Source organism: Euleptes europaea, chromosome 19 (assembly GCF_029931775.1).
Source record: "Euleptes europaea isolate rEulEur1 chromosome 19, rEulEur1.hap1, whole genome shotgun sequence".
Taxonomy (NCBI): Eukaryota; Metazoa; Chordata; class Lepidosauria; order Squamata; family Sphaerodactylidae; genus Euleptes; species Euleptes europaea.
Window position 1 is genome coordinate 23,811,868 of NC_079330.1, and position 26,080 is coordinate 23,837,947.

The 26,080-nt window shown below is 49.3% G+C and overlaps 1 protein-coding gene across 1 annotated transcript in view; it reads right to left on the reverse strand.

Moving 5' to 3' along the window:
- Positions 1-5,516: 5,516 nt before the first annotated feature.
- Positions 5,517-26,080, reverse strand: part of MYO1C (myosin IC) — a 35,859-nt gene continuing 15,295 nt past the window's right edge. Inside the window, exons 10-31 of the mRNA XM_056865177.1 lie at positions 25,812-25,897; positions 25,040-25,145; positions 24,326-24,406; positions 22,048-22,139; positions 21,078-21,172; positions 20,888-20,934; positions 20,633-20,713; positions 20,377-20,482; positions 18,924-19,041; positions 17,528-17,641; positions 17,360-17,436; positions 17,175-17,243; positions 15,407-15,491; positions 13,638-13,797; positions 12,430-12,513; positions 11,717-11,810; positions 10,598-10,653; positions 10,149-10,284; positions 9,096-9,166; positions 8,789-8,886; positions 6,860-6,959; positions 5,517-5,631 (exon numbers count right to left, since the gene is read on the reverse strand). Coding sequence (XP_056721155.1) covers positions 5,605-5,631; positions 6,860-6,959; positions 8,789-8,886; positions 9,096-9,166; positions 10,149-10,284; positions 10,598-10,653; positions 11,717-11,810; positions 12,430-12,513; positions 13,638-13,797; positions 15,407-15,491; positions 17,175-17,243; positions 17,360-17,436; positions 17,528-17,641; positions 18,924-19,041; positions 20,377-20,482; positions 20,633-20,713; positions 20,888-20,934; positions 21,078-21,172; positions 22,048-22,139; positions 24,326-24,406; positions 25,040-25,145; positions 25,812-25,897 — 1,983 coding nt within the window. The 3' untranslated portion in view covers positions 5,517-5,604. The remainder of the gene's footprint in view (positions 5,632-6,859; positions 6,960-8,788; positions 8,887-9,095; positions 9,167-10,148; positions 10,285-10,597; positions 10,654-11,716; positions 11,811-12,429; positions 12,514-13,637; positions 13,798-15,406; positions 15,492-17,174; positions 17,244-17,359; positions 17,437-17,527; positions 17,642-18,923; positions 19,042-20,376; positions 20,483-20,632; positions 20,714-20,887; positions 20,935-21,077; positions 21,173-22,047; positions 22,140-24,325; positions 24,407-25,039; positions 25,146-25,811; positions 25,898-26,080) is intronic.

Below are 26,080 nucleotides of genomic sequence, written 5' to 3' on the forward strand. Positions count from 1 at the left end.
GATTTCAGGGAGGGCCGTTGCCAGGAACTTAAATTAGAATGTCCCAGGTGAGAATATGCAAATCTGAATGAGTTAGCTGTACGTTGCGCACAAACTTGGGCCCTGAACCCGTCTCAGGCGGGCCCGTCCACTTAAGCATTGCAACCCAAGGAAATATTGTTCCAGTAAAGCAGGGAGGCATACCCCTAAGAACTCTTTGTCGGAGGTTGAATGCAGGTTGAGCTAGAGCACACCCTTGAAAACCACCCTCTGATCTCTGCCGGCTCTCTGTTTAAAAGTTCTGCTCATCTGTAAGCAATGTTTCGGTCCCTTTTTAGCCATGCGCTGACAAAACACTGCAGGGATTGTGGGGGAATCCTACATCACCCAAAGTGTTTCTTGTGTCGCTTCAGTCTTCTTTCCTGGTAACTCCTCGCACCGTCCTCCTTGTCTGAACTATCTCTCCTTGCCTTTTGGTTTCTTCTGGGGCTTTCCCCTTGATTTGAGCAGCGAGAGTGTTGGATAAATAAAAATGCTGTGTAAAGATTCCGCACTTCCGACTCTCTTCTAGACCCGGGAAAATGCCTCCGCTGCTGTCCATCGCCAGACAGGGCTGGCGGCTTCCTCTCCTCTAATGGCCCTTAGTGTCCAAACCAGGAGAGAAGCTGGCTCAGCAGAAGAGCTCCTGCACCATCTGCTGTGCCAGCATCTTCCAATGAAGAGAGACCTCAGCTGACATGGCTGGGAACCGCCCTTCTCTTCCGGGGGACATGTGTGCAAATGAAGACTCACAAAGTGTTTGGTCACCCTTTCCTTTGAGGGAGGTGCTTCAAATGTCGTTTCCTGCTTTGAGGACGGTGCAGCTGTCTGGGTCAGTTCTGGACGGTCCAGCTGCTTTCTCTCGGCCGCTCATTACCATCAGCGTTCCCAGACTGCATTTTGCAAAGAAGTTGCCCTCCCCGATCTACTGCCTTGCAAACTTGTCCCGAGCCACATGGCACCTTCCTTGACTGGCTTGTCTCCAGCTTCAGGGCCAGAGGTGGAGCTGGCCCAAGCCACTGCTGGTTCTTTACCACTCCTGACTATGCAGATAAAACGGGGGCCACGTGCTCTAAAGCTTGTTGCTTGCAGAGGTGAGCGGGTTACAAGGGAAGGGTCTGCCTTCAGCCCACCTCCTTGTTTCTTGGCCCTTGTGGGATAGTCCAGAGCAGATCACTGCTCCTGTGACTCGCTGCTGAGAGGAGAGGGTGGTAATGTTGGGCAGGGAAGTGGAGTGCAAGTGACCTTTTTTATGGGTGCGGGCTGCTAGAATTCCAAATCATACATTAACTGCACAGTGGGGGGTGATGCAGTGGAAAAGCCGCCCGATCAGCTTCCGGGTCCAGGTACAAGTTTGCAAGCACTTCGAGTAAGGTGGGAGGTAGTGACAGAGCAAGAGCCCGACATCACATTTTCATGCAGATGGAGGCCAAAGGCTGCTGTGAGAAGTCCCAGTGTGAAACGGGTGCCCCGGTTGCTTGGTGCTGCCCCCCCCCATGCCAGGTGACAGATGCCCATGCAGAAGCAGCAGCTGGCAATGAGCCAAACGGGCTTGAGCATCAGCGGCCCTTTCTCCCCTTCACGGCGAACATTTCCCAATCCAAGCAACAGGTGGGTCGCTAAGCTTGTCTAAGGCTGCTTGCTTTTAGCTTTACTGCTCTGTCCCCCTCCTTATCTTTAGCTGGAGTCGTGCTTGCTTCTAAGACCCTTTCTTAGCTATATTATGTGACACTGTTGCTTTTCAGATGGCTGTTAGTGTGTTGATATCTGTCCCCGAAACAAACTTATTTCACCCACCCAGCTTGGGTGCCAGGGTCAGTTCCTAGAGGCGCAGAACGGGAAACAGCCGCTGCTTCCTTACTTGGAGGATGACACAGCATAAGCTCAAGAAGAAGCGGTTTGAGTGGAACATTTTCCACATTTTTTCTTCCCTTGGAGAAGAAAACCCTTCCTGCTACATCAACATAACATGCATTATCTAAACAACACACAGAATTGTACTGTTTGGTTATATTTATGAAAATTTTAAACTTGGTTTTCAAGAAATAATTTCAACTCTTTGTGGTGTCACAGGTGAAGCAAATAAGTATATCTTAGTGCAGTTGGAAAAATAAAAACATTAAAAATGGAAACATCAACAGTTGGGGCATTTTTATTTGGGCTTAGAAAGGGGCACCTCGCTCTGCCAGTCAGCGTTGCAACACAAAAACCAACCCAAAAGGAGCCGCCAGAGGTGACAGTGCGGAACAAGTGTGTTCACCAGTAGTACGCCCTCCTCCGTGCGGCTTCCAATTCTCCGAGCAAAAAAGAAAACTGGTTTTTGTCTGCTTACCACCAAAGTTGTCACAGCATTGAGTTGGTAGAATGGGATAAGAACTCACTTGGCCTTGAAAATATGACCATGAAGCTTCTTTCTGAAACCCAATTTCTGAAAGATCATTTCTTTTTACATCTCTATGGCCTGAAAGGGTGGGATAGATAACTTGCATTGTTTGAAACAAGCTCAGCTTTGGGAAAATATCCCCTTTCCCCACTTTAGGCTCAGAATGAATGGTCACTTCCCTTTTCCGACTGTTAAATTATTGTGCTGAATATTGTGAAAAAGGACCCCCGTGGCGCAGAGTGGTAAGCTGCAATATTGCAGTCCAAGCTCCGCTCACGGCCTGAGTTTGATCCCGACGGAAGTTGGTTTCAGGTGGCTGGCTCAAGGTTGACTCTGCCTTCCATCCTTCTGAGGTCGGTAAAATGAGTACCCAGCTTGCTGGGGGTAGGGAAGATGACTGGGGAAGGCACTGGCAAACCACCCAGTAAACAAAGTCTGCCTAGGAAACAACGGGATGTGACATCACCCCATGGGTCAGGAATGACCCGGTGCTTGCACGGGTGACATTTACCTTACTTTTTAAGAACAAAAAAACAAAACAAAAAAAGCCCCGTGGCACAGTGGTAAACTGCAGTACTGCAGTCAAAGCTCTGCTCACGAACTGAGTTTGGACCTGATGGAAGTTGGTTTCAGGTAGCTGGCTCAAGGCTGACGCCACCTTCCATCCTTCTGAGGTCAGTGAAGTAAGTGCCCAGCTTGCTGGGGGGTAAAGTGTCGAAGAATGGGGAAGGCAATGGCAAACCATCCCGTAAACACAGACTGCCTAGTAAATGTCGTGCTGTGACGTCACCCCCCACTCCTCATGGGTCAGTAACGACCCGGTGCTTGCACAGGAAACTACCTTCGCAAACAAAAAGGCCATTAATCCGTGGCGTGCCTAACGATTTTCCTGGGAAATGCTGTATCCCCAGCGTATGTGGACCAGTATCCATTTCTTACGTCCTTATGGTATCAAGAATGTGCCCAAAGACGCAAACTATCCTCAATACAGTTCCCTTTAAAAATGAATCGAACGTGTCTATGAAAGCAGGATACTTTAAATCAGTAGCTGTGATACCAAGAAAACGTTAGTAAAAATTTATTTGGCAAGTATAATCTTGATTTACCTAGCAGAGTGCATAGAGCATTATATCTTATATACACGACAGCATAAACAGCATTTATTCCCAAACAAGAAAAGAAAACCCACTGGGCCTCTGGAGATCACTCTCACCAGCAGGGGCTTCGGCAGAGTAACCGAAAACGATACATCATGCGCAAGCTTTCTAGCCGGTGATACAGCTCGGCCTGCCTTAGAGAAACTTCTTCCGCGTGGGACCACAGAAGGAGCAATGTTTTCTAGGCTTTTGTACCAAAGCTGTTTCTCCTGCCCACAAAGGATGGATGAACATGGAGGGGACAGCGTGGGGATGGGGGGAGAATCACAACCCTCCGTTGTCCCGGTGGGGCGCAGTGGCAGAGCTTCGTTACTCTCTGGCTAAAATTTGTCCTATTAAGAAGTTAGAATGATCGAAGCGCGGATAGATGATTAAAAAGGCAAAACCTCTGAATCAGTCATGGCGTGCATTGATCAGGTGTGACAAAACAACTATTTGACATAAAAGTGCTAGTAAATAAAGGGGGTGGGGAATGGTGAACAACTTGTTGTCCAAAATGGAGATTAGTGTTGTAGGGGCCATAATGTTTGTTTTTTAAAAAATTACATTTTCTTTGAAGCACTTGTGAGTCTGGAAAGTGGGGCTCCACCAGCGACTACCTACTCATTTGTGAAGTGGCGTTTTGAAAACGCGTTTCTGAAGGAAACTGAGCATGAGATTCAAGTGAGGAAAGCTGGTTGGAAAGAACTAGTCCAGGGGGTTCTTGTCAAGCCTGTGGGGCACCTTTGGAATTGAGGATGCTGAGCCTTGCTCCAGAATGGTTCTGCAGGGGGTTGAGACAAGCCCAAAATGGCTGCCACGGGAGGTAGAGTCAAATGCAACACCTCCCTCCTCATGTTGCCAACCAATTGCAGAAGGGGATTAAAAAGAAACGAATGCCCAGGGAGGTGGAAGGCGGAAAGAGAAGGGGATAAAAAGGCAAACCCCAAAGGGGATTGGAACCTCACACTGATGAAGGAAAAGTCTGAACACATGAAGCTGCCTTCTACTGAATCAGACCCTCGGTCCATCAAAGTCAGTACTGTCTACTTAGACCAGCAGCGGCTCTCAGGCAGAAAAGGGTCTTTCACATCACCTTCTTGCCTAGTCCCTTTAACTGGAGATGTGGGGGATTGAACCTGGGATCTTCTGCATGCCAAGCAGATGCTCTACCACTGAGCCACGGCTCCTCCCCTGCAAGTCTGGGTGTTTACTAATTCACCCAATCTTTCAGTGGCTCCTGCTGCTATTGCAATCGTGGGAAACCCATTTGAAGGGGAGCAGCCAATAGCAAGCCCTGCTCTATAGTGGTCCCACCTACTTTCTGAAAAGCTCGGCAGGCGCCAGGGGAAGTATCGGTGGGCATCATGGCGCCTAGGGGTGCCACGCTGGGGAACCTTGAACTAGTCCTTGCTACTGGTAGAGGTTTCCAGAGCGCAGGTACAGCCGAGCCATTCCGGCAAGCGACTCTTAAGGTGTGGGGGGAAAACCAAGATGGAGCTGCTGCGGCCAGCAGAGCCCCCTGCACCTAGGAAAGGTGGCAAAGGCGCGAGAGTGCCACGACTCTTCCGATCGACAAGAATGTCCTTCATAGTGCAAACATCCCATACCATGAGCTAAGTGGAGGTATTTACAAAATGTACTCCTTTATACATTATGGCTTTTAGTATTTTCATACAAAGCATCAAAAAAAATCTTTAAAAGAGGGGGGGAAATTCTTCATAGAATATTTTGTATAGTATAAAGTTTGGCATTTTGCTAAGTCGGCCGAGACGACTCTTGCGGGTTTCCCCCTCCCTCGCTTGCTTGCTGTTGTGCAACAGGAGTCGACGAGGCCGCGCAGGCCGCATGTGCTACAAGGAAGAAGGGTGGCTTTCGCCTGGGAGGATGTAAACCAAGGATACGATTAAAAGGTGGATTCTTTGGATGTGCAGGTCTTTGGTAGCGATAAAAGGATTTCGGTAAAAGCAGCCCCTGCGCCTCCTCCCGAAAGGGTGGCAGGGAAACGGTCCAGCCAAAGGTACAGGAAGTAGTCAGAGGGAAGTCCTTGCAAACAGGCAACATTCGTCATCGAGAATTCAAGCGAGGAGCCACCTGAGAAGAGACGGGTAACGAGAGAGATGGCAGGTTTGTCTACTGCTTTTTCTGACAGTGAGAGCAGTTCCTCAGTGGAACAGGCTTCCTTGGGAGGTGGCTCTCCTTAAGCAGAGGCCATCTGTCAGCAATGCTGACTCTGTGAACTTAGGCAGATTGTGAGAGGGAGGGCAGGAAGGATTGTGTCAGTGCTTGGCTTTCGTGGCCCTTTCTTACATGCCCAGGGTAATGCAGTTTGCCACTTTGGGGTCAGGAAGCAATTTCCTTCCAGGCTAGATTGGCCTGGAGGGTTTTCTTTGCCATCTTCTGGGCATGTAGAGGTCACTGGGGGGTGGGGGCAGGCAGTTGTGAATTTCCTGCATTGAGCAGGGGGTTGGACTAGATGACCCTAGTGTCCCTTCTCTCTTTGATTCTGTGATTCAACCATCAGTCCAAAGCCCTTGCCTCCAGAGACGGCCATCTCTTAGCCCAGCCAACATTGAGCTTTGCTAAAGTCTGCTAAAATCAGAAACCTGGGATCATAAGCCAAGGAAGGTGGTGGACAGTGCCGTAAAGTCGCAGCTGACTTACAGCGACCCCGTAGGGTTGTCAAGGCAAGAGACATTCAGGGGTGGTTTGCCACGGCCTGCCTCCCTGTCACGCCTCTGGTCTTCCTTGGAGGTCTCCCATCCAAATTCTAGCCAGGGCTGACCCTCCTTAGTTTCCGAGATCTAACGAACTCGGATTAGCCTGGGATATCCAGGTCAGGGCAAGCCAAGAAGACCATGTCTTAACTATGTATTCAGGGTAGCAGTTGGGGGGGGGAAGGGAATTTAGGCAGGGCAGGACTCTCCTTGGTGGCTATGCATTGCAGGTCACGGGAGAAGAAGCATTTTGCTGTTCCACAAATGGAAAGCAGAATAGACATGAAGAGAAGAAGAGTTGGCTTTTATATGCTGCCTTTCTCTACCACTTAAGGGAGACGCAAACCGGCTTACAATCACCTTCCCCTCCCCACAACAGGCACCCTGTGAGGTAGTTGGGGCTGAAGGAGCTGTGACTAGCCCAAGGTCACACAGCAGGTTTCATGTGTAGGTGTGGGGAAACCAACCGGGTTCACCAGATTAGAGTCCGCTGCTCATGAGGAGGAGTGGGGAATCAAACCCGGTTCTCCAGATCAGACTCCACCGCTCCAAACCATCGCTCTCAACCACTACACCATGCTGGCTCCAAGCAACTCAACACTCACCACAGCAAGGTGGCCGTTCTTGGCTTTGGCTATGAGGAGTTCCGATCCTGACGTGAAATCAATGATGCCTTCTTTGCCTTGTCCAACTGTGAACTTTATGCTGCAGGGAAGGAAGAAGAGCTCACAAAAACCCCGCTAGGTTATGCGACCCCCGAGCTAGATATTAGGTTTAATATTAAAATAACTGGTTTTAATTACAGTAGAGAAATACTGACCGTCAGGCGTAATAATAGATGTTAACATATTAATGTAATATAATTTCAGATAAGTATCATATAGATGTGATACTTGTGTAGATTCAGAGATTAGTGTCAGATGATATGGAATGTATCACTTCCGCTCAGTTAGGTACTTAATGAGGATCTTAATACTTAATGAGTATGATGTATGTGTGTTACCTCTGTTTCTTATAAAAATAAAAAATATTAATCTTTTAAAGAAAACCCCGCTATGGCATCCCAGCTCCACCTTAGCTAAGTTTCACAATGTTTTGAAGATGCCGCAGTGTGGGCAGTTAACTACACGAATGGGCGTAACCTACAATCCTTGCACAACTAACACACCACTGGGCAGATGAGATGAGGATGATAATATCAATGCAATCAGTAGTGTTTCCCCGTCCCCGCAATTCCCAAAGCACTTCATCTATGTCCTTCTACAACCCTTACCGCAGCCCTGTAAATTAGGTTACTGCTGCTATTGTTACAGGAGTAGTAGTAGTTTATTGTATAACACCATAGGCAATCTAAAACAATATAACAGCAATTTTAAAATGTACAAACCAATATCATCTAAAAAAGCCCATTAAAATGTGCCCGTTCAATTCTATCCAGCATTCCACAATTTATATTTGCTTCTCTCTGATTTTCTTGGCCGCCAGGCCATAAAGTGCCATTTTTGGGGGCAAATATAGGGATCCATATCTGATAACAAATGAATTAATTTATCAGCATAAAATAATGATTGTAATGCAGATAGAATGTTTGCTAAAAACCTATTTCGGGGTTCAGTGTATAAAGGGCAGGCCAGGAAGTAATGGAAAAGATCTTCTACAGCCCCGCCGCATAGGCAGATATGTTGAAGAAGAAGAAGAGTTGGTTTTTATATGCCGACTTTCTCTACCAGTTAAGAAAGACTCAAACCGGCTTACAATCACCTTTCCCTCCCCATAACAGACACCCTGTGAGGTACGTGGGGCTGAGAGAGTTTGGAGAAAACTGACTGGCCCAAGGTCACCCAGCTGGCTTTGTGCGTATGAGTGGGGAAACAAATCCAGGTCACCAGATTAGCCTCCACCGCTCATGTGAAGGAGTGGGGAATCAAACCTGGTTCTCCAGATCAGAGTCCACAGCTCCAAACCACTGCTCTTAACCACCACTCCACGCTGGCCAGGTTTTTTTTTTTGGGGGGGGGGGTTTAGAAACATTCTGTGGACATTGTTTGGAAGTGCAGCAATGTAAAGGCTGCTCTAAGGCTATCGATTCAATCCCCGGCATCTCCAGTTAAAGGGACCAGGCAAGTAGGTGATGTGAAAGACTTCTGCCTAAGACCCTGGAGAGCCGCTGGCGGTCTGAGTAGACCATACTGACTTTGGTGGACCAAGGGTCTGATTCAAAAGAAGGCAGCTTCATGTGATCATGATGCGGAGGCAGGCAATGGCAAATCACCTCTGAAAAGTCTCTTGCCTTGAACACACTATGGGGTCACCATAAGTCAGCTGTGACTTGATGGCACAAAAAAACCCAAAATCAGGATACAGAGCCACAAATGTACAGTCGTGGCCAGAAGAAGGCATGGACCTTGGCCACCAGGTTTTGTCTAGCTTTTGCCTAACCGACAAGCAAGTCCAAGCAAGCAGGCAAGGCCAAGAAATTCTGAGCCTTAACTCAAGAGCTCCCACAAGCTCCTCCCCGGCCACAGGCAACTCACCTGCCCTGGTTGATGTTCACGCTGTTCACTTTGTTGGCACAAATGGCAATCTTGGTCAGAGTCTCAATCACAAAATCGCTCTGTAGGACGACATCGCCCTGAAAGCAAACCAAACAGGTCTCTCCAGGTAGGTTCAGGGACTGCCAAGAAGTGCGGGAAGGGAAGGATGCCCATTGCCCCATCCCCAAGGCACCCCTCCTCCCACAGTAGACACAACAGTTGAGGAATCTGGTTGGACGTCATGAGATGCCAAATCAAGGTTAAGCTTGCCATGCCATGGCCGTTGCCTGAGAATGGAAATCATTACCTTCTGCTTGTTATCCTCCCGGAGTACATGAAGAACAAACAGGTTGTCGCTCAGGCTGCTGAGTGAGATACCTGCAAAGCAAGGAAGGGCCATGTGGCTCAGAAGTTCTCCTCTGGGGCAGGCCCAGCTGCCTCAGTTTATTTATTTTATTTCGAAGGAGAAAGAGGAGTTGGGTTTTATATGCTGACTTTCTCTACCACTTAAGGAAGAATCAAAACGGCTTACAATCATCTTCCCTTCCCCTCCCCACAACAGACGACCTGTGAGGTGGGTGGGGCTGAGAGATCTGTGACTAGTCCAAGGTCACTCAGTTGGCTTCATGTGCAGGAGTGGGAAAACAAATCCAGTTCACCAGATTAGAGTCTGCTGCTCATGTGGAGGAGTGGGGAATCAAACCCGGTTCTTCAGATCAGAGTCCACCACTCCAAACCACCACTCTTAACCACTACACCACGCTGGCTCTCCCCAGCAAAAGCCGGGCTCAAGGCGGCTCACATAGCAATAAATATGCAATAAAACTGCACAATCACATAAAAAACAAGAAGTTAAAAACAGCCCTTACGAATAAAACAATTACATATCTCAATGGTGCATTTAACTGTGACATGTAGGAAGTTCGAACAAGATGCAGAGCCTGTAAGTAAGATGGAAACACTCAGACATGGTGGAGTAGGGTAGGGAGGCCAGCACTGATAAGGGGAACCATAGCTGGCCTTAACCAAGGGTGCACGAGAACCACCCCATAAGCCAACATGTCCAGCTACATTATTTTTGAACCAGAAAAGCATCCCAAGTTGAGGAGGCAGACAGAAATCAGGCAGGGGCCAGAGGATAAGGACAGACAGCAGTCTAACCTGCCCGATGCCATCAGCGAGTCAGATGGGTGGTTATTCTTGAAAACTCAGAAACCAAAAAAAATAAAACTATCTGGGCTGGAGAGTCACAAACAGCCAATCTTCTCCACAGGGAGAGCACAGAAACCAGAATAGGAGTACAGCCAAGAGGCTACCCCAGCCTCCGAGCTAGCAAACGCCCCGGCCCCTCTTTGCTCACCCGTCAGGTTGGCGTAGTCAATCCGCTGCTTGATTTTGGACTCTTCGATTAGCACGACAGCGTTCTGGGTGAGCAGCAACTGGCGCGGCCGGGCCTTGTAGCCTTTCCGGTCGTACTTGATCACAGGAACCGCATACTGAAACAAGCGTGGCCGATTAAAAAAAAAAAATCACATCTTTGCGGTGTACAGAACGGCCGCTCACCCTTAACTGAGAGCTAGGCTACGAGGGAAGGGGATCCAAAGGGCCCTCCCCTGTCACCAGGCCTCCCTTTCTCAGGCGCCAGCTAATGTAAGCCTTTCTGGCTTTCTTCCAATTGTCCTTTCCTTGAGAAAGACCAAGACCATCACTGCACTTGACCTAGCCTACAGGGCCCTCCGCGCCTCACTTGCAAGCGCAGTAGCTGCTGAACGGCTCAAGAAATGACCCCGGCAGGGTCCGAAGGCTCACCTTCAGCGTCTCGTTTCCCAGCACCTGGAGGACTTTGGCATTTATATCTTCACTGCCTACCAAGAGAAATGAACACATGAAGAAGAAGAAAAAGAAGAGTTGGTTTTTATATGCCGACTTTCTCTACAACTTAAGGGAGACTCAAACCAGATTACAATCACCTTCCCTTCCCCTCCCCACAACAGACACCCTGTGAGACAGGTGGGGCTGAGACAGCTCTAAGTGAGCTGTGACTTGCCCAAGGTCACCCGGCTGGCTTCATGTGTAGGAGTGGGGAAACAAACCCAGTTAACCAGATTAGCCTCCACCGCTCATGTGGAGGAGCGGGGAATCCAACCCGGTTCTCCAGATCAGAGTCCACCACCCCAAACCACTGCTCTTAACCACTACACCATACTAGCTACACCACACATGAAAGCATGAAGCTGCCTTATACTGAATCTCTTTCTTTCCCCCTGTTCTTAGACAGAGGTCTTGAACAATAAAACCATAAAACTTAAATAAGATCCATCTCTAAAAAACACCTTCCTCCATCTCTTCTCTGCAGCCTCCGAAAAACGAGCAACAAAATAAGTACACTGAGGGTCAGAGTAAGAGGAACTGAACCTTTTGCTCCAAAGTTGCTCGAGAAGATGTGGACCATTTGTTAAAACATGGCATAATCCATTTTAGCCTAAGTTGGTACACGTAAGGATAGTGCAAAAGGATATGTACCAAGGAGTCCACTGACTGAAGAGGGCAGGGACACAGCCAGACTGAAAAAGGGATCTTTAGCATGCAGCCCAGCAAAACCATTGAAAAAGGGCAATTAAACCTTGAATGCATAAAGATTCTACATAACTTTGGACTAACCAGAGACTCCATATAGGAAGGAAGATTACCCTTAGATAACAGGCCTAGGGCAAGTGGAGAACATGTCCTTCTACTGAATCAGACCCTTGGTCCATCAAAGTCATATTGTCTACTCAGACCAGCAGTGGTTCTCCAGGGTCTCAGGCAGAGGTCTTGCCTAGCCTCTGCTTGGCATGCAGAAGCTCTACCACTGATCCACGGCCTTTCCCCTAAATGAGGAGCAGCTCGTCGACAGTCCAAAACATGGCCAGCCTAAGCAGCACTTACCAAGGCGGGTGTTCAGGAACAGTCTGGGAACACTCTGAGGATAATTGTCCTTTTTATCCTTGAAGATCTCACTGGCCACCACTTTCTGATCCAGCTGCAGGGGGAGAGAAGCAGGGGGAAGAGTCAGTGCAGCCACGACACAGTACCCTCGCTGGCCAACCGAAAGGCAACTGGACAGCCACGGACAAAGGTGAAATCATCTCATATGGAGGCATGCAAAGAGCACGCCCCGCCCCCCAAGCAGTATAAAGCCAAGCGACAATGAGAAGAAGAAGAGCTGGTTTATATACCCTGCTTTTCTCTACCATAAGGAGACTCAAAACGGCTTACAATCGCCTTCCCTCCCCCGCCCCCAACAACAGGCACCTTGAAGGAGAAGAAGAGATTTTAATATGCTGACTTTCTCTACCTTCTAAGGAGAATCAAACCAGCTTACAATCGCCTCCCCCTTCCTCTCCCCATAACAGGCACCTTGTGAGGCAGGTGGGGCTGAGAGAGCTCTAAGAGAGCTGTGACTAGCCCAAGGTCACCCAGCTGGCTTCATGAGGAGTGGGGAATCGAACCCGGTTCCCCAGATCAAAAGCCAACTGCCCCATGGGGTCCCAAATCCCAGATTTATTGGGATTTATATATATAAAAGCAACGGGGCCAAAAACCCTGACATCAGGTGGACAGGGTATGCATTCGTCAGGGAAGCTCCAGCAGCTTCTTACCTGCAGCTTCCACTCTGGGCTGATTCTCTTGCAGTAACTCCAGACCATGTTCTGCATGCAGAGTTCTCTCAACAGCCGAGAGGCCTGGAGAAAAAGCAGAAGCATGGAGCCTGAAATGGGCCCACTAGGAGCCTCAAGCATGGGAGAAGAAGGGAAGCCCTTCTCCCTCCTCCATCCACAGACAGCCATAATAAAAGAAGACTCAAATGGGCGGGGGAACGCATCCCCCAGCACCTCTCAAGTTGGGGACTGTTCGTGTCCCCTGCTGAAGGCAACACATCCCATGGCTTCTGTGAGGGAGGCTACAGTGGCTGTGTCTCAGCCTTGGGAAACAGACACACACACATACACACACCTTCTTATCTTTAAAAGTGCAACATTCCTTGCAGCCTTTATCTGGCCTGGCTGCCTGCTCTATTGAACAGACGAAGCTGCCATGAACCCTTGGTCCCTCAAAGTCAGTACTGTCTACTTAGACTGGCAGCAGCTCTCACGTGTCTCAGATGGAGGTCCTTCAAATTACCGCCCACTGGATTGTTTTAACTGGAAACACCAGGGATTGAACGTGGGACCTTCTACATGCCCAGCAGATGCTAAAGCACTGAGTCAAACTCTCCAGCTCGGAAGGTTCTCTGGCTATCAGTTCTCAGAGGCAGCAATGAAGAAGCCAAGAAGGTTATCTACTGGAAGACCGGGTGACTTATATTTCATATCCCGTAGCATAATTTTGCTCTTATGTTTGCTGGAAACGGAAGGCGTTTATGAAGAATAAAGACCTTATGGGCAAACTGTCAGATTAATTAGTACGGACGAGATGCAGTAAGCGGAAGCTGTATAATTTCATCATAGGATGTATATTTTATATTTTACGCTGGCCTTTGGCTGTAATAAAATAAAATGAATGAAGCCAAGAAGGTCCTTTTTAGCCTAGGGAACAGCAGCCCTAAGCTGTTTTATGATCCTGAGTGGTAAAGGATCGGTCATGCCTCGATCCTACCATCCAAAACCCTTAACAGCATGCAAACACACACTTCACAACCATTTCACACAGCATGTCTTTGAAGAGGATCTTGGACTGGAGCAGACACAAGCAGGGGGATGGTATGAAGACGGATGAAGAGGAAGGAAAGAGTTTGGAAGAATCTCTGTGGGCCAAGTCCCATTTGCCTCCCAGTTCCTGAGAAACATCCCCTGTCCGCTGGAACTACCTCTTGCAGCGACGGAGGGGGTGTTGGCCAAGACTTGTCGAGGACACTCTTTGGTAGGTTGCGCTTCAGGGTCATCAGGAAGGAGTAGCGGATGTAGTCGAGGAAGTATTCATTCTCAGGGCAGCGAGGGTGGTTCCGGTAAATGAAGCCCTTGATGAATCTGAAGGCGGGGGAGTCACAAGGAAAAGAAGAAGAGTTGGTTTTTACACCCCACTATTCTCTACCTTTAAGGAAGCTAAAGCGGCTTGCAATCTTCTTCCCTTCCTCTCCTGGGGCTGAGAGAGTTCTGAGAGAACTGTGACTAGCCCAAGGTCACCCAGCGGATTTCATGTGGAGGAGTGGGGAAACCGACCCAGTTCACCAGATTAGAGTCCACCACTTGTGTGGAGGAGTGGGGAATCCTGGTATGTTCCCTGGAGGACTCTTCGTTCAGCTAATACCAATCTTTTGCTGGTCCCTGGCCAAAGGAATGTCCGGCTGGCCTCGGCCAGGACTTTTTTGGCCCTGGCCCCGCCTGGTGAAATAGCCTCTCTAGTGAGACCAGGGCCCTGTGGGACCTCAGAGATCCGCAGGGCCTGTAAAACAGAGCTATTCCACCAGGCTTATGATTGAGGCCAGCTACGGTTTCCTACTGCTGGCCTCCCTAACCCTCATCGCTGTTGTACTTAGTTCCATCTGCTTACCTAGTTGTAATTCATTTTACACTTTAGAGGAGCCTTCAGAAATTTTAGGATATTTGGTTTACATAATTTTATAGGGCTATTTTAAATGTTGTTTTAATGGTCTTATTGACTAAATGGCATATTATGATCTTGTAAGATGCTCTGAGGAGCCCTGTGGCGCAGAGTAGTAAGCTGCAGTACTGCACTCAAAAGCTCTGATTGTCTATCTAGTTTATAATTAATAATAATAGTGATTCATTATACACTAGGGGTCTACAATTAATCATGGGTAGCCCAGGCTAGCCTGATCTCGTCAGATCTCAGAAGCTAAGTAGGGTCAGCCCTGGTTAGTATTTGGATGGGAGACCACCAAGGAATACTAGGGTTGCTGTGCAGAGGAAGGCACTGGCAAACCACCTCTGTTAGTCTCTTGCCATGAAAACCCCAAAAGGCATCGCCATAAGTCAGCTGCAACTTGAAGGCACTTCACACACACAAGTAGCAGTCCAAGCTCTGCTCATAACCTGAGTTCGATCCTGGTGGAAGTCGGTTTCAGGTAGCTGGCCCAAAGTTGACTCAGCCTTCCATCCTTTCGAGGTCGGTAAAATGAGTACCCAGCTTGCAGGGGGTAAAATGTAGACGACTGGGGAAGGCAATGGCAAACCACCCCGTAAACACAGTCTGCCTAGTAAACATCTTGATGTGACGTCACCCCATGGGTCAGGAATGACCCAGTGCTTGCACAGGGGACTACCTTTACCTTTTACCTAAGCCGCTCTGAGCCTGGACTTGGCCAGGGAGAGCAGGGCATTAAATTGAAATAAATAAATAAATAAAGCTCCGCTCCAGATTGGAGTCCACCGCTCTTAACCACTACACCATGCTGCAGGAGGCTCGGTCAGGAGAGAACAGCAGGGCTCCTGACCCGACTGGCCCCTCCCTTTCCCCCCCAATCTTGGCAAAGAGGCATGAGCATTAAAGGGGGCACAGAGAAATCTGCGAGGTTAAGAGATATATAGCACAAGAGTGATACTGGAGGAGGGGGGTCCTGCTCTGGTTCATCCCCGGGAGAAGGGACAACAGATTTCTGGGTCTTTTTTTACACACCGTCGAATGGTCTCCACAGCACATTTCTTCTTGGCAGCCTTGCGCCGTCCCAGGGTCCCGCGCCACCAAGACTGAATGGTGGTGGCTGGAAATAATGAAGAAGAAAAATGCTGCAGAGGCATAACTCGGAGATGTTCGGTTCCAGACCATCGCAATAAAGTGAGTCACACGGATTATTATTTTTTGTTTGTTTCCCAGTGCATGTAAAAGCTATGTTTACACAATAGTCTAGTGTCTATTAAGTGTGCGATAGCATTATGTCTAAAAATACAATGTACTGTAATAATAATGGAAAAGTTTGAAATGTTGCGAGAATTACCAAAATGTGACAGATCATGATGGGTAGCTGTGTTTATATCATTTTTTCTTAGCTGAGGTGGAAGATAAGCATTAATAATTAGCATTCTACCTGTGTCAAACTGCAGAAGGACAGCCATAGCTAGTTGGGTAGCCGTGTTAGTCTGTCACTAGCAGTAGAAAAGAGTAGGAATCCAGTAGCACCTTAAAGACTAACAACATTTCTGGCAGCGTTTTGAGCTTTCGTGAGCCACAGCTCACTTCTTCAGATACAGCTAGATTGTGAGTCCATCTACCCTTAAGTAGAGACGAGTGAACTTTCTTCTCCACTTCTCACTCTTCTGATTTCATTTTGGGTAACCGTAACTCACAAAGTCATTTCTACCTTTTTGAGCCTGCAGGCACCTCTGGGTTTGACACATGGCGGTGGGCACAAATGCAAAATGGCTGCTGCAAAAGGCAGAGCCAGCCACAAAATGGCTGGGAGTATAGTTATGCATAACTCTAACAGTAACAATTCAGGCAGAAGCCGTCTTTAACAAAATGCCCTTTAATCTGCATAGCCTATCAGAAGCCCTTCTGGGCAAAAGCCCACCTAACCCTGGCCCCTTTCTAAAAGCACTTGGTGGGCATCAGGAAAAGCGTTGACGGGCACCATGGTAAACACAGGCACCACGTTGGGGACCCCAACGTGGCCTTGTACAAACCTATGGTGAGACCACACTTGGAATACTGTGTACAGTTCTGGTCACCACACCTAAAAAAGGATATTACAGAGCTTGAGAAGGTGCAGAAAAGAGCAACCAAAATGATTAGGGGACTACAGCAACTGTCCTACGGGGAGCGGTTAAAACGCTTAGGGCTGTTTAGCTTGGAAAGAAGGCAGCTAAAAGGAGACATGACAGAGGTCTATAAAATTATGCATGGTTTGGAGAGAGTGGACAGGGAGAAGTTTTTCTCCCTTTCCCATAATACTAGAAAGAGAGGTCATCTGTTGAAGCTGGAGGGTGACACATTTTCAAAAGGAAGTATTTTTTCACACAACGCATAGTGAAATTGTGGAACTCCCTGCCCCATGATGTGGTGATGGCTGCCAACTTGGAAGGCTTTAAGAGGGGAATGGATATATTCATGGAGGAAAGGGGTATTCATGGCTATTAGTTAAAATGGATACTAGTCATGCTGCATACCTATTCTCTCTAGTATCAGAGGAGCATGCCTATTATATTAGGTGCTGTGGAACACAGGCGGGATGGTGCTGCTGCAGTCGTTTTGTTTGTGGCTTCCTAAAGGCACCTGGTTTGGCCACTGTGTGAACAGACTGCTGGACTTGATGGCCCTTGGTCTGATCCAGCAGAGCCGTTCTTATGACCCCGATGTAGATGGTTGTACCTTGCTTCACTCACCGATGGTGCAGAAACTATTAACAAATCAACGAACGAGGAGAGGGAAAACCACGTGGCACTCCTACCTGAACTCTTCATCTGCTGGAATTTCTTCCGCTGATGGAAGCCTCTCCAGTTTGCCTGCATCATTGTGGCTGAAGAAGAAAACAAACAACTGCAGGTTTGCAAAGGCAGCAGAGAGGGAGCCAGACCGGGGGCTTAACAGGATCGCCCAAACTTAAAACACATCTGCCAAAAACCTATCACACACCCAGGCTCTGCTTCCGGATTTCCAGGGCATCTTCCGTGGCGAACAACGTCTTAGGGAAACGGATAAAGATTTTTGTCCTGAAAAAAAAGAATACCTCCGTTAAGACACCAAAGACTCTGTCCTGCTTCGGGAGAGAGACGCAGCCAGGCTCCAGGCAGAGATACCGACCTGCCCATCTTGAACTCCTCCTGCTTGTAACCCAGATGTTTCAGGAGCACCGACACTCCATCATGGGGCCTTCCGTCCCAGGTGGGCCACGTCTCAGGACACAGAGATTTGTACCTGGCAAACAGAGGAGGAAGAGAAGAAGGAAAAGAAGGGGAAGGAAAGGAAGAAGGAGAAGGAAAAGGAAAAAGAGATGGAGAAGGAAAAGGAGGAGGAAGAGAAGGAAAAGGAGAAGGAGAAAGAGGAGGAAAAAGAAAAGGAAAAGGAGAAGAAGAGTTAGTTTTTAAACAGGTTGAGTATCCCTTATCCAGACATGCCACATCCGGACTGACCCAAAAAACAGACCCTTCAAGCCACCATGCAGGCAGATCCGCCCGGCGGTTCAGATCTGACTTGCAGCCATGCTGCCCGGCCTTTCCGAACTCTGGAGAGGCCAGGTGGCATGGCTGTGAGTCAAATCGAACGTCGACTGCAGCAGGAGGCTGCAGAGCGCACATACTTCAGTTTAGCTTCCCTCCCTGCCACAAACTATACAGACAGATCCAAAATATGGATAACATCTGGTCCTGAGCTGTCCGGATGTGGGATACTCAGCCTATACCCCACTTTTTCTCTACCTTTAAGGAGTCTCAAAGCAGCTTACAATCACCTTCTCTTCCCCTCCCCACAACAGACATCTTGTGAGGTAGGTGGGGGCTGTGAGAGTTTGGAGAGAACTGTGAATAGGCCAAAGTCACCCAGCAGGCTTCATGTGGAGGAGCGGGGAATCAAACTCGGTTCCCCAGATTACAGTCCACCACTAGTGTGGAGGGGGGAACCAATGAGGGGGGAACCAGTGGGACGGGTCGGCCTGCTCAAGGGAGGCCCTGCGGTCAGGTGGGCTACCCTGCCAGACCAAGGAGCCCTCCGCTACCCAAGGCCCACCCATCTGGGGCTCTTAACTACTACACCAGCGATGGACAGAAGGGAGCAACCAGGGCTGGTTCCAGATTTGGGGGGGGGGGCTGGGCAGAGACTGGCCAGGGACCCTCTTCTCCTCAGCACAGCACCAGGCCTTCCTCTCATGCTTCCCCCTCTCACCCGCTGACCCACATGCCTGTGAATCCTTCCTCCACCCCCTCCTCATCCCTCCCACCCCTTGCATCCACAGATGCCTGCATCACTCCCACACCCCTTCCCTGACAATGCTGGGCAGTGTGTACAGCTGGCAGCATGGATGGCAGAGCGCTTGCAAGCAAGTAGGTGGGAAAAGGGCGCATGGGCAGCTGGAGAGCCCTGGCCCCCGGCAGCCGCCCCACCTCAGGGTATGCTGACGCTGGCCCTGGTGAGCAAATATGCACGAACCCTGTAAGAAATGCGCTCATGCTGCCGAGACAGCTGCCACTGGTTTGTCCCTTACCTTTGAAGAAAGACTTCATATTTCCGCCGATAAGCAAAACCGGCCCTTCGCACCCTCAAGTTCTCCATCAAACCCAGATATTTGACTTGATGTCGGATCAAAACTTCATCAAAACGGCCTAGAAACAGTCAGGACAAGGGGAATATTACCACTGGAACGAGTCTCCCTGCACTGCTGAGGAGCACAGAAGGGTGTAGGCAGCTCCACTCTGGGTGAGGAAAGACTCTGGGTACCAGCAAAGTGACCCTTCAGCCTGATCAGCTCCAGAACAGCAGCAGCAGCAGAAGGTTGGTTTTTATATGCCGACTTTCTCTACCACTTAAGGAAGAATCAAACCGGCTTATAATCACCTTCCCTTCCCCACAACAAACACCCTGTGAAGTAGGTGGGGCTGAGAGAGCTCTAAAAGAGCTGTGACTGGCCCAAGGTCACCCAGCTGGGCTTCATGTGTAGGAGCGGGGAAACCAACCCGGTTCACCAGATTAGCCTCCGTCGCTCATGTGGAGAAGTTGGGAATCAAAACTGGGTTCTCCAGATCAGACTCCACCGCTCCAAACCACCGCTCTTAACCACTATACCACGCTAGCTCTCAGAGGAGGTCTGCTACATGACACCGCGGTTGTTGGGCCCACAGTCAGCCTTCCCTTGAAACCCAGCAACTGGTTGAGCCACTGGGAACCTTCCATTCTGCCACAATTTAGAGGAGGGCAGGAGCTGTTCCTGTTGGCTGCAGAGGACAGGCCTCACAATAATGGGTTTAAATTACGGACGTAACTGTACTGGCTGAACATTAGGAAAAAAATTTTTAGAGTGAGAGTAGTTCAGCAGTGGAATCGGCTGCCTAGGGAGGTGGTGAGCTCCCCCTTCCTGGCAGTCTTTAAGCAGCGGCTGAACGAACACTTGTCAGGGATGCTTTAGGCCAGTGATTCCCAAACTTTTTGAGTCACGGAGCACTTTTCAAGAGATAAATTCGTCACAGAGCACTAATTTTCACCTAGCACCTATATACTAAACCAAATAGACAGTAGTATTTTTCTTTCCAATCTCTTCATGGAGCACTAGGAGATGTTTCACGGAGCACCAAATGCTCCGTAGAGCACAGTTTGGGAACCGCTGCTTTAGGCTATCCTGCATTGAGCAGGGAGTTGGACTAGATGCCCTGTATGGCCCCTTCCAACTCTATGATTCTATCATTCTAAGGCCATAGAAATTCCTCTGCCTTTGCAGTCTTTGAGATATATACCTTCAGGACTTCAGGAAGTGCTTTATGGTTATAAGTGAACCAGAATTCAGAACTCAGAAAGAACAAAGCGAGCTGAGCAGGGCAGAGTTTCATGCCCCAAGCACAGCCAGGCTCAGGATCCCCCCAGGACACTTCCTGGCATCGGGGATCAAATCACACAAGCACCGGAGAGAGGAACGGCCCAAGAGAAAGTCCCCGACTCGGACATACCGGCCTGTTTGGCATCGTTTGGCTTAATGCAGCGAATATAAGATGGCTCCTTGGACATCAGGATTTCCATCAGCTTAGAGAGACTGTTCTTAAACTGAGTCACCGCCTGCAAGAGAGGAGGAGTGAGGGGGGAACCAATGGGAAGGGCTGGCCTGCTCGAAGGAGCAGGAGCCGGGCCCTGCGGTCAGGTGGGCTAGCCTGCCAGATCAAGGAGCCCTCCGCCACCCAAGGGCCACCACCCATCTGGGGCTCTTACCGTCTCGGGCCTCTTCTTGTCTGTCAGCTCTGTTCTCTCAAAGCACTGGTTGATTATGGGATTCTCCGAGTTGCACATGGCCTGGAAGGGAAGCAAAAGAACCCACAGGAAATCACACCCAATCTGCCTGGGCTGCCACCGTCTCAATTCTTTGGGGGACGCACAATAACCCTTCACGTGTTTCTGCCCACCCAGTAACAGAGAGGTAAATCCCACCTCCTAACACTGCTCTGCTGTCTTCTAGCTGGCACTCACCTCCTTCAGGTTCCTGAAAAGGAGATCATTGTTCTTATCCAGGAAACCTTGGAAGGAAAACAGGAAACCAAGAACTTGAGCAAAGAACAAGGATGCTTGGAGGGGGGACTGGTTTAAGACACGGGTGCGGGGGGGGACATAACTCGCCAGGCCTGGAGCACAGCTGCATTACTACACAGAGGACCTTTACCTGAGACACTGTAGGTCACCTCCCCAGCATAATGCAGGAGACGGAATTCTTCCCGGCCCAAAGACTTCCGGGTCTTTGCGTCCGCCAGCTTGTGCCTATGGAGAAAAGAAATTTAGGTCTGTCAACAGCAGGGGAGGGAGAGAGAACTGGGCCAATCTTCACAAGGAAGGCCAGAAGGGAAGCACAAGTCCAGAATCAGCGAGGCCAAGGCCGCAACGAAGCCTTTCCGAGAGATGCCATTCAAAGGAATCGGGGGGGGCACCAAAGGTGGGGATGGTGGGAGGAGCAGCCCAGGTCCCTTGGGCGAATGGCGGGCCATGACTGTTCCCAGAGGCCTTTGCACACGGTGGCACAAAGCTTGGTCTCGTAAAAAATAAAACTTGCGCTCCCCAGAAGACAAGGAGAGTGTTGTAACAAAGATAGATCACGATGGGTAGCCGTGTTAATTTGTCCATAGCAGTAGAAAAGAGCAAGAGTCCAGTAGCACCTTAAAGATTGACAAAACCTCTGGCTTTCATGAGTCACAGCTCACTTCTTCAGCTCATACCCTGCCAGAAATGTTGTTAGTCTTTAAGGTGCTACTGGACTCTTGCTCTTTTCTACTGTTGTAATGAAGACATTCTTATGCTTTGGCGGTGTCGGCCGTGCTGAGCCTTCAGGGTAGGCAGAGAGAAGAGCTTTAAAATGGCTGGTAGGAAATCACACCCCAAAGCCCCTGACTTTAGGAAGATTTTTTTTTACAGTAAGTAGTTCAGCAGTGGAATCGGCTGCCTAGAGAGGTGGTGAGCACCTCCTCTCTGGCAGTCTTCAAGCAGAGGCTGGACAAGCACTTGTCAAGGATGCTCTAGGCTGATCCTGCACTGAACAGGGGGTTGGACTAGATGGCCTTTACGACACCTTCCAACTCTATGATTCTATGATCCACTTAAACCAGACTAGGCTTGCCTCCAAGGACCCCGAGTAAACTCACGTGAGGAAGTGAGGGTGGTTTTTGATCGTCTCCTCCAGCTTCTCCAAGAAGGTCGTGTCCGTGGCTTCTCCTGGCCTCAGACACTCCTCGTCCTGCAGAGAGGGAAGCAGAACGTGGAAGTCCAGCAGTGCCCTGGGAAGCCCCTGCGGCATCCTCACCCCAAACAGTGCCAATTTGCTAACTGTAGCCTGGGCCATCTAAACAGATGCTTTCACGAGGGCAGCCGTGTTGCTCTGCAGTAGAAGAGCAAGATTCGAGTCCACCGTCACCTTCGAGACCAGCAAGATTTCCAGGATATAAGCTTTCAAGCATCCAAGCTCTTAGAACTGATGAAGGGAGCTTGGGGCGAAAACGCATGGTCGCTTTATCCTCCTTTAATCCCTGTTTCAGCCAGGATTCAGCCCGGATAGAACGCATGCGTTTCGCCTAATGTGCGTTCGATCCTGGCTAAAACAGGGATTAAAGGAGGATAAAGCAACCATGCGTTTCCGCCCTTGGACTCTTGAAAGCTTATACCCTGGAAATCTTGCTGGTCTCTAGGTGCTGCTGGACTTGAATCTTGCTAAGGAGATGGCTCTGAAGGGGGGGGGAGTTGCAGCAGGCGCTGTATGCCCCCAGGACTGCAGTGGAGGAGGGAGAAGAGGTAGATAGATTTATTATTACTGCATTAGCCAAAAAAGATACAAACTTTGTCAATAAAACCGATTACATAAAATAATCTCTTGTACAAAATAAAGATAAAATTATGTCAATTAAAATTAACCTTATTAACACTAATAACCTTTTCTGAGCGGATTTTAATTGCTGCAGAACAAGACTTGGCTACCTGCAAATAACACTGAGAGTCTCCCTCCCATAAGAGGAATTTCATTTTCTCTTCTTCCGGACTGGATGAAGAAGGGGAGGAAGAGGAAGAAGAAGAAGAAAAAGAAGACGAGTTGGCTTTTATATGCCAACTTTCTCCACCACTTAAGGAAGAATCAAACTGGCTTACAATCACCTTCCCTTCCCCTCCCCACAACAGACACCCTGTGAGGTAGGTGGGACTGAGAGAGCTCTAAGAGAGCTGTAACGTGCCCAAGGTCACCCAGCTGGCTTCATGTGTAGGAGTGGGGAAACCAACCCGGTTTGCCAGATTAGCATCTGCTGCTCATGTGGAGGAGTGGGGAATCAAACCCAGTTCTCCAGATCAGAGTCCACAGCTCCAAACCACTGCTCTTAACCACTACACCACGCTGACTCTCCAAGAGGCTCCTTGTTCTGTGGGACTGAGAAATGCGTACTGCCAGAGTGGTGTACAGGTTGAGCATCTTTTATCTAGACCAGAAGTGGTTCATATTTTGGAATTTTTGCATATACGTAATGAGATATCTTGGGGATGGGACCCAAGGCTAAACACAGAATTCATTTATGTTTTATATATAGTTTATACACATAGCCTGAATATAATTTTAAACAATATTTTAAATAATTTTGTGTACACTGACCCATCAATGGGGCTGCTGAGGGCCTATGAGTAATGCCCACACGCCAGCTCAAAAGGTCCAGTTTTCGAATCAGTCCGGATATCGGATGTCCCGATAAGGGATACTGAACCTGTAGTGGTTAAGAACGGCGGACTCTAATCTGGAGAACCGGGTTTGATTCCACACTCCTACACATGAGCAGCAAACTCTAATCTGGTGAACGGGGTTGGTTTACCCACTCCTACACGTGAAGCCTGCTGGGTGACCTTGGGCTAGTCACAGTTCTCTCTGAACTCTCTCAGCCCCACCTACCTCACAAGGTGCCTCGTGTTGGGGGGGGAGGAAGGGAAGGTGATTGTAAGCCTCTTTGAGACTCTTTAAGGTAGTGGAAAGCAGGGTATAAAAATCAACCCTTCTTCTTTTGCTACAGCCTAGTATGAAAAGGCTTAAGGGTGCCTTATGAACACTCCCAGAGACAACGGGGGTTGACGGAAAAGTCTGAAACCAGCCGCTGTTTGGGCCTTGCAACCAACCGCAGGCACAACAGCTCCCCCCAGAAGCAAAGCCTGCAGCCATTCGCACTGCTGGCCCTTCTGGAACAGGATCAAGAACCCAGCTGGTACTGTTGCAAAACACAGGGACAAACGCCAAGTGTGGAATCTCCACATGTGTCTGCCATTTGGTGTAAGTTTCATTCCCAATGCCTATGTCAAGAAACTCCTGGATCTCGCATGAAAATGACAGGGGCCTCCCCCATCCCGATCCACCAATTCTTCCCCTCCCTACTCTTCCAAATATTCTTGATGACTTACCAGAATTGAAATGATGCCTTTGAACTTCTCTTCCACCAAGTCGCAGATTATTTTGTTGTTAAAATACTGGACCGGCTCCCACTAGCATTCACAAAGGGAGGCAAAAAAAAGGACAAGAGAGACCTCAGACACAAGCCAGGACACAAAGAGTTCAAAGCACAGGGGAGCCAGCCGAGGGGCTGCCCCATCAGCGTTCACAGCATCTGCCCTGGGGAGAGGCAGGCCAGTGGAGCAAATCCGGACCCTTCTCCAGCCTCAGCTTCAAAGGAGGCCAACTTTTGCAGCGGCCTGCCTTTCAGAAGACAGCTTCTGACCCAAAAATGCAATACGAATATAATAAACCAATTAAAATTCCAAACAAGACAGCACAAAGATGGAACGCCGAACCGACATCTGCACAGCCAATTCCCAGCAGGGATCAGACTTGCAAGCAGCTGGCAGGAGAAGCACATCTTCAACCCCTCCTCATACCAGAGAAAGAGAACAAAAATGGATGTCTCCGAGATTATGGAGCAGGGGATACAGTAGGGTTGCCAGCTCTCAGTTGGGAAATACCTGGATCTCTGTCACCTTGAGATCAGCTGTGATAGCAAGAGATCCCCAGCTAGCACCTGGAGGTTGGCAACCCTAGGATACAGCCAGTGTGCCTCAAGTAGCCAGCCACCGAGTAGGTAACCCAAGCGAGCCCCTTGCCATTAAGGGGCCGGTTCTTACCGCAATGCCCTCGGCCTCATACTCCTCTTGCTCAGACTTCAGTGTGAGTTCGATGAAGAGCTGCTGCAGTTTCTCGTTGCAATAGTTGATGCAGAACTGCTCGAAGCTGCAATAAAAGCAAGACGGTCATTCCCATAAGGCAAGTACAGCCCTCACTGAGAGAGAGAGAAGTTTAGCTCTGCTCAGAAGACTCCCCAGCCCCCAGGAGGTCCCTTGGCTGCAGTGGCAAGGAATTCACATTCATCTCTCCAAGTGCAGCTCCGTGACTGTGTGCTCCAGTGGCCTGCAGTGCTTGCTCTATTGCTATTAATGCAGGCACAGGAAGGGTGTCTCCAGGCAGTCCCCTAAAAGCTATGGACCCTTCTCTGGGTCCGGCCACTCTTCTGCAAAGGGTCTAAAACCAGTGCGTCACTCTCCTCCCCCTCAGCTGACAGGGAAGAGAGCAGAGCCACAGCTGCGAGTGCTGGGAAACCCACCTGTTGTAGGGGGTTTGGGGGGGGGTGTTGCTGTCAAGTCACAGCTGACTTATTGCAACCTTATAGGGTTTTCAAGGCAAGAGACGTTCAGAGGTGATTTGCCATCACATGCCTCCGCGTCACGATCCTGGTATTCCTTGGAGGTCTCCCATCCAAATACTTGCCTGGGGCGAGACTGAAAGAGTGTGAGTGGACCAAGGTCACCCAGCAAGTTTCCATGGCAGAGTGGGGATTCAAACGTAGATTTCCCAGATCCTCGTCCGACACCCTAACCACTACACTGTGCTGCCTCTCACCTGTTGTGTTGGAACACCTCGAATCCGTAGATGTCCAGCAGCCCAAGAACGGAGGAACTTCTTCTCCAGCCGGGATTCTCCATTTCCTGCCAAAAGGGTAATAGATAACCAGGGTGGGAGAGGGACCACCCTCTACCCATCTGAATCCTAATAAAGTCTCACTTTTGTGTGACGGGAATGACGTTCCGGGATCTATGGTTTACTCCAGGACTCGCAACCTGCCAACAGGCCGCCAAGACGTCACACGGTCCCACCGCCCGTTGGGATGA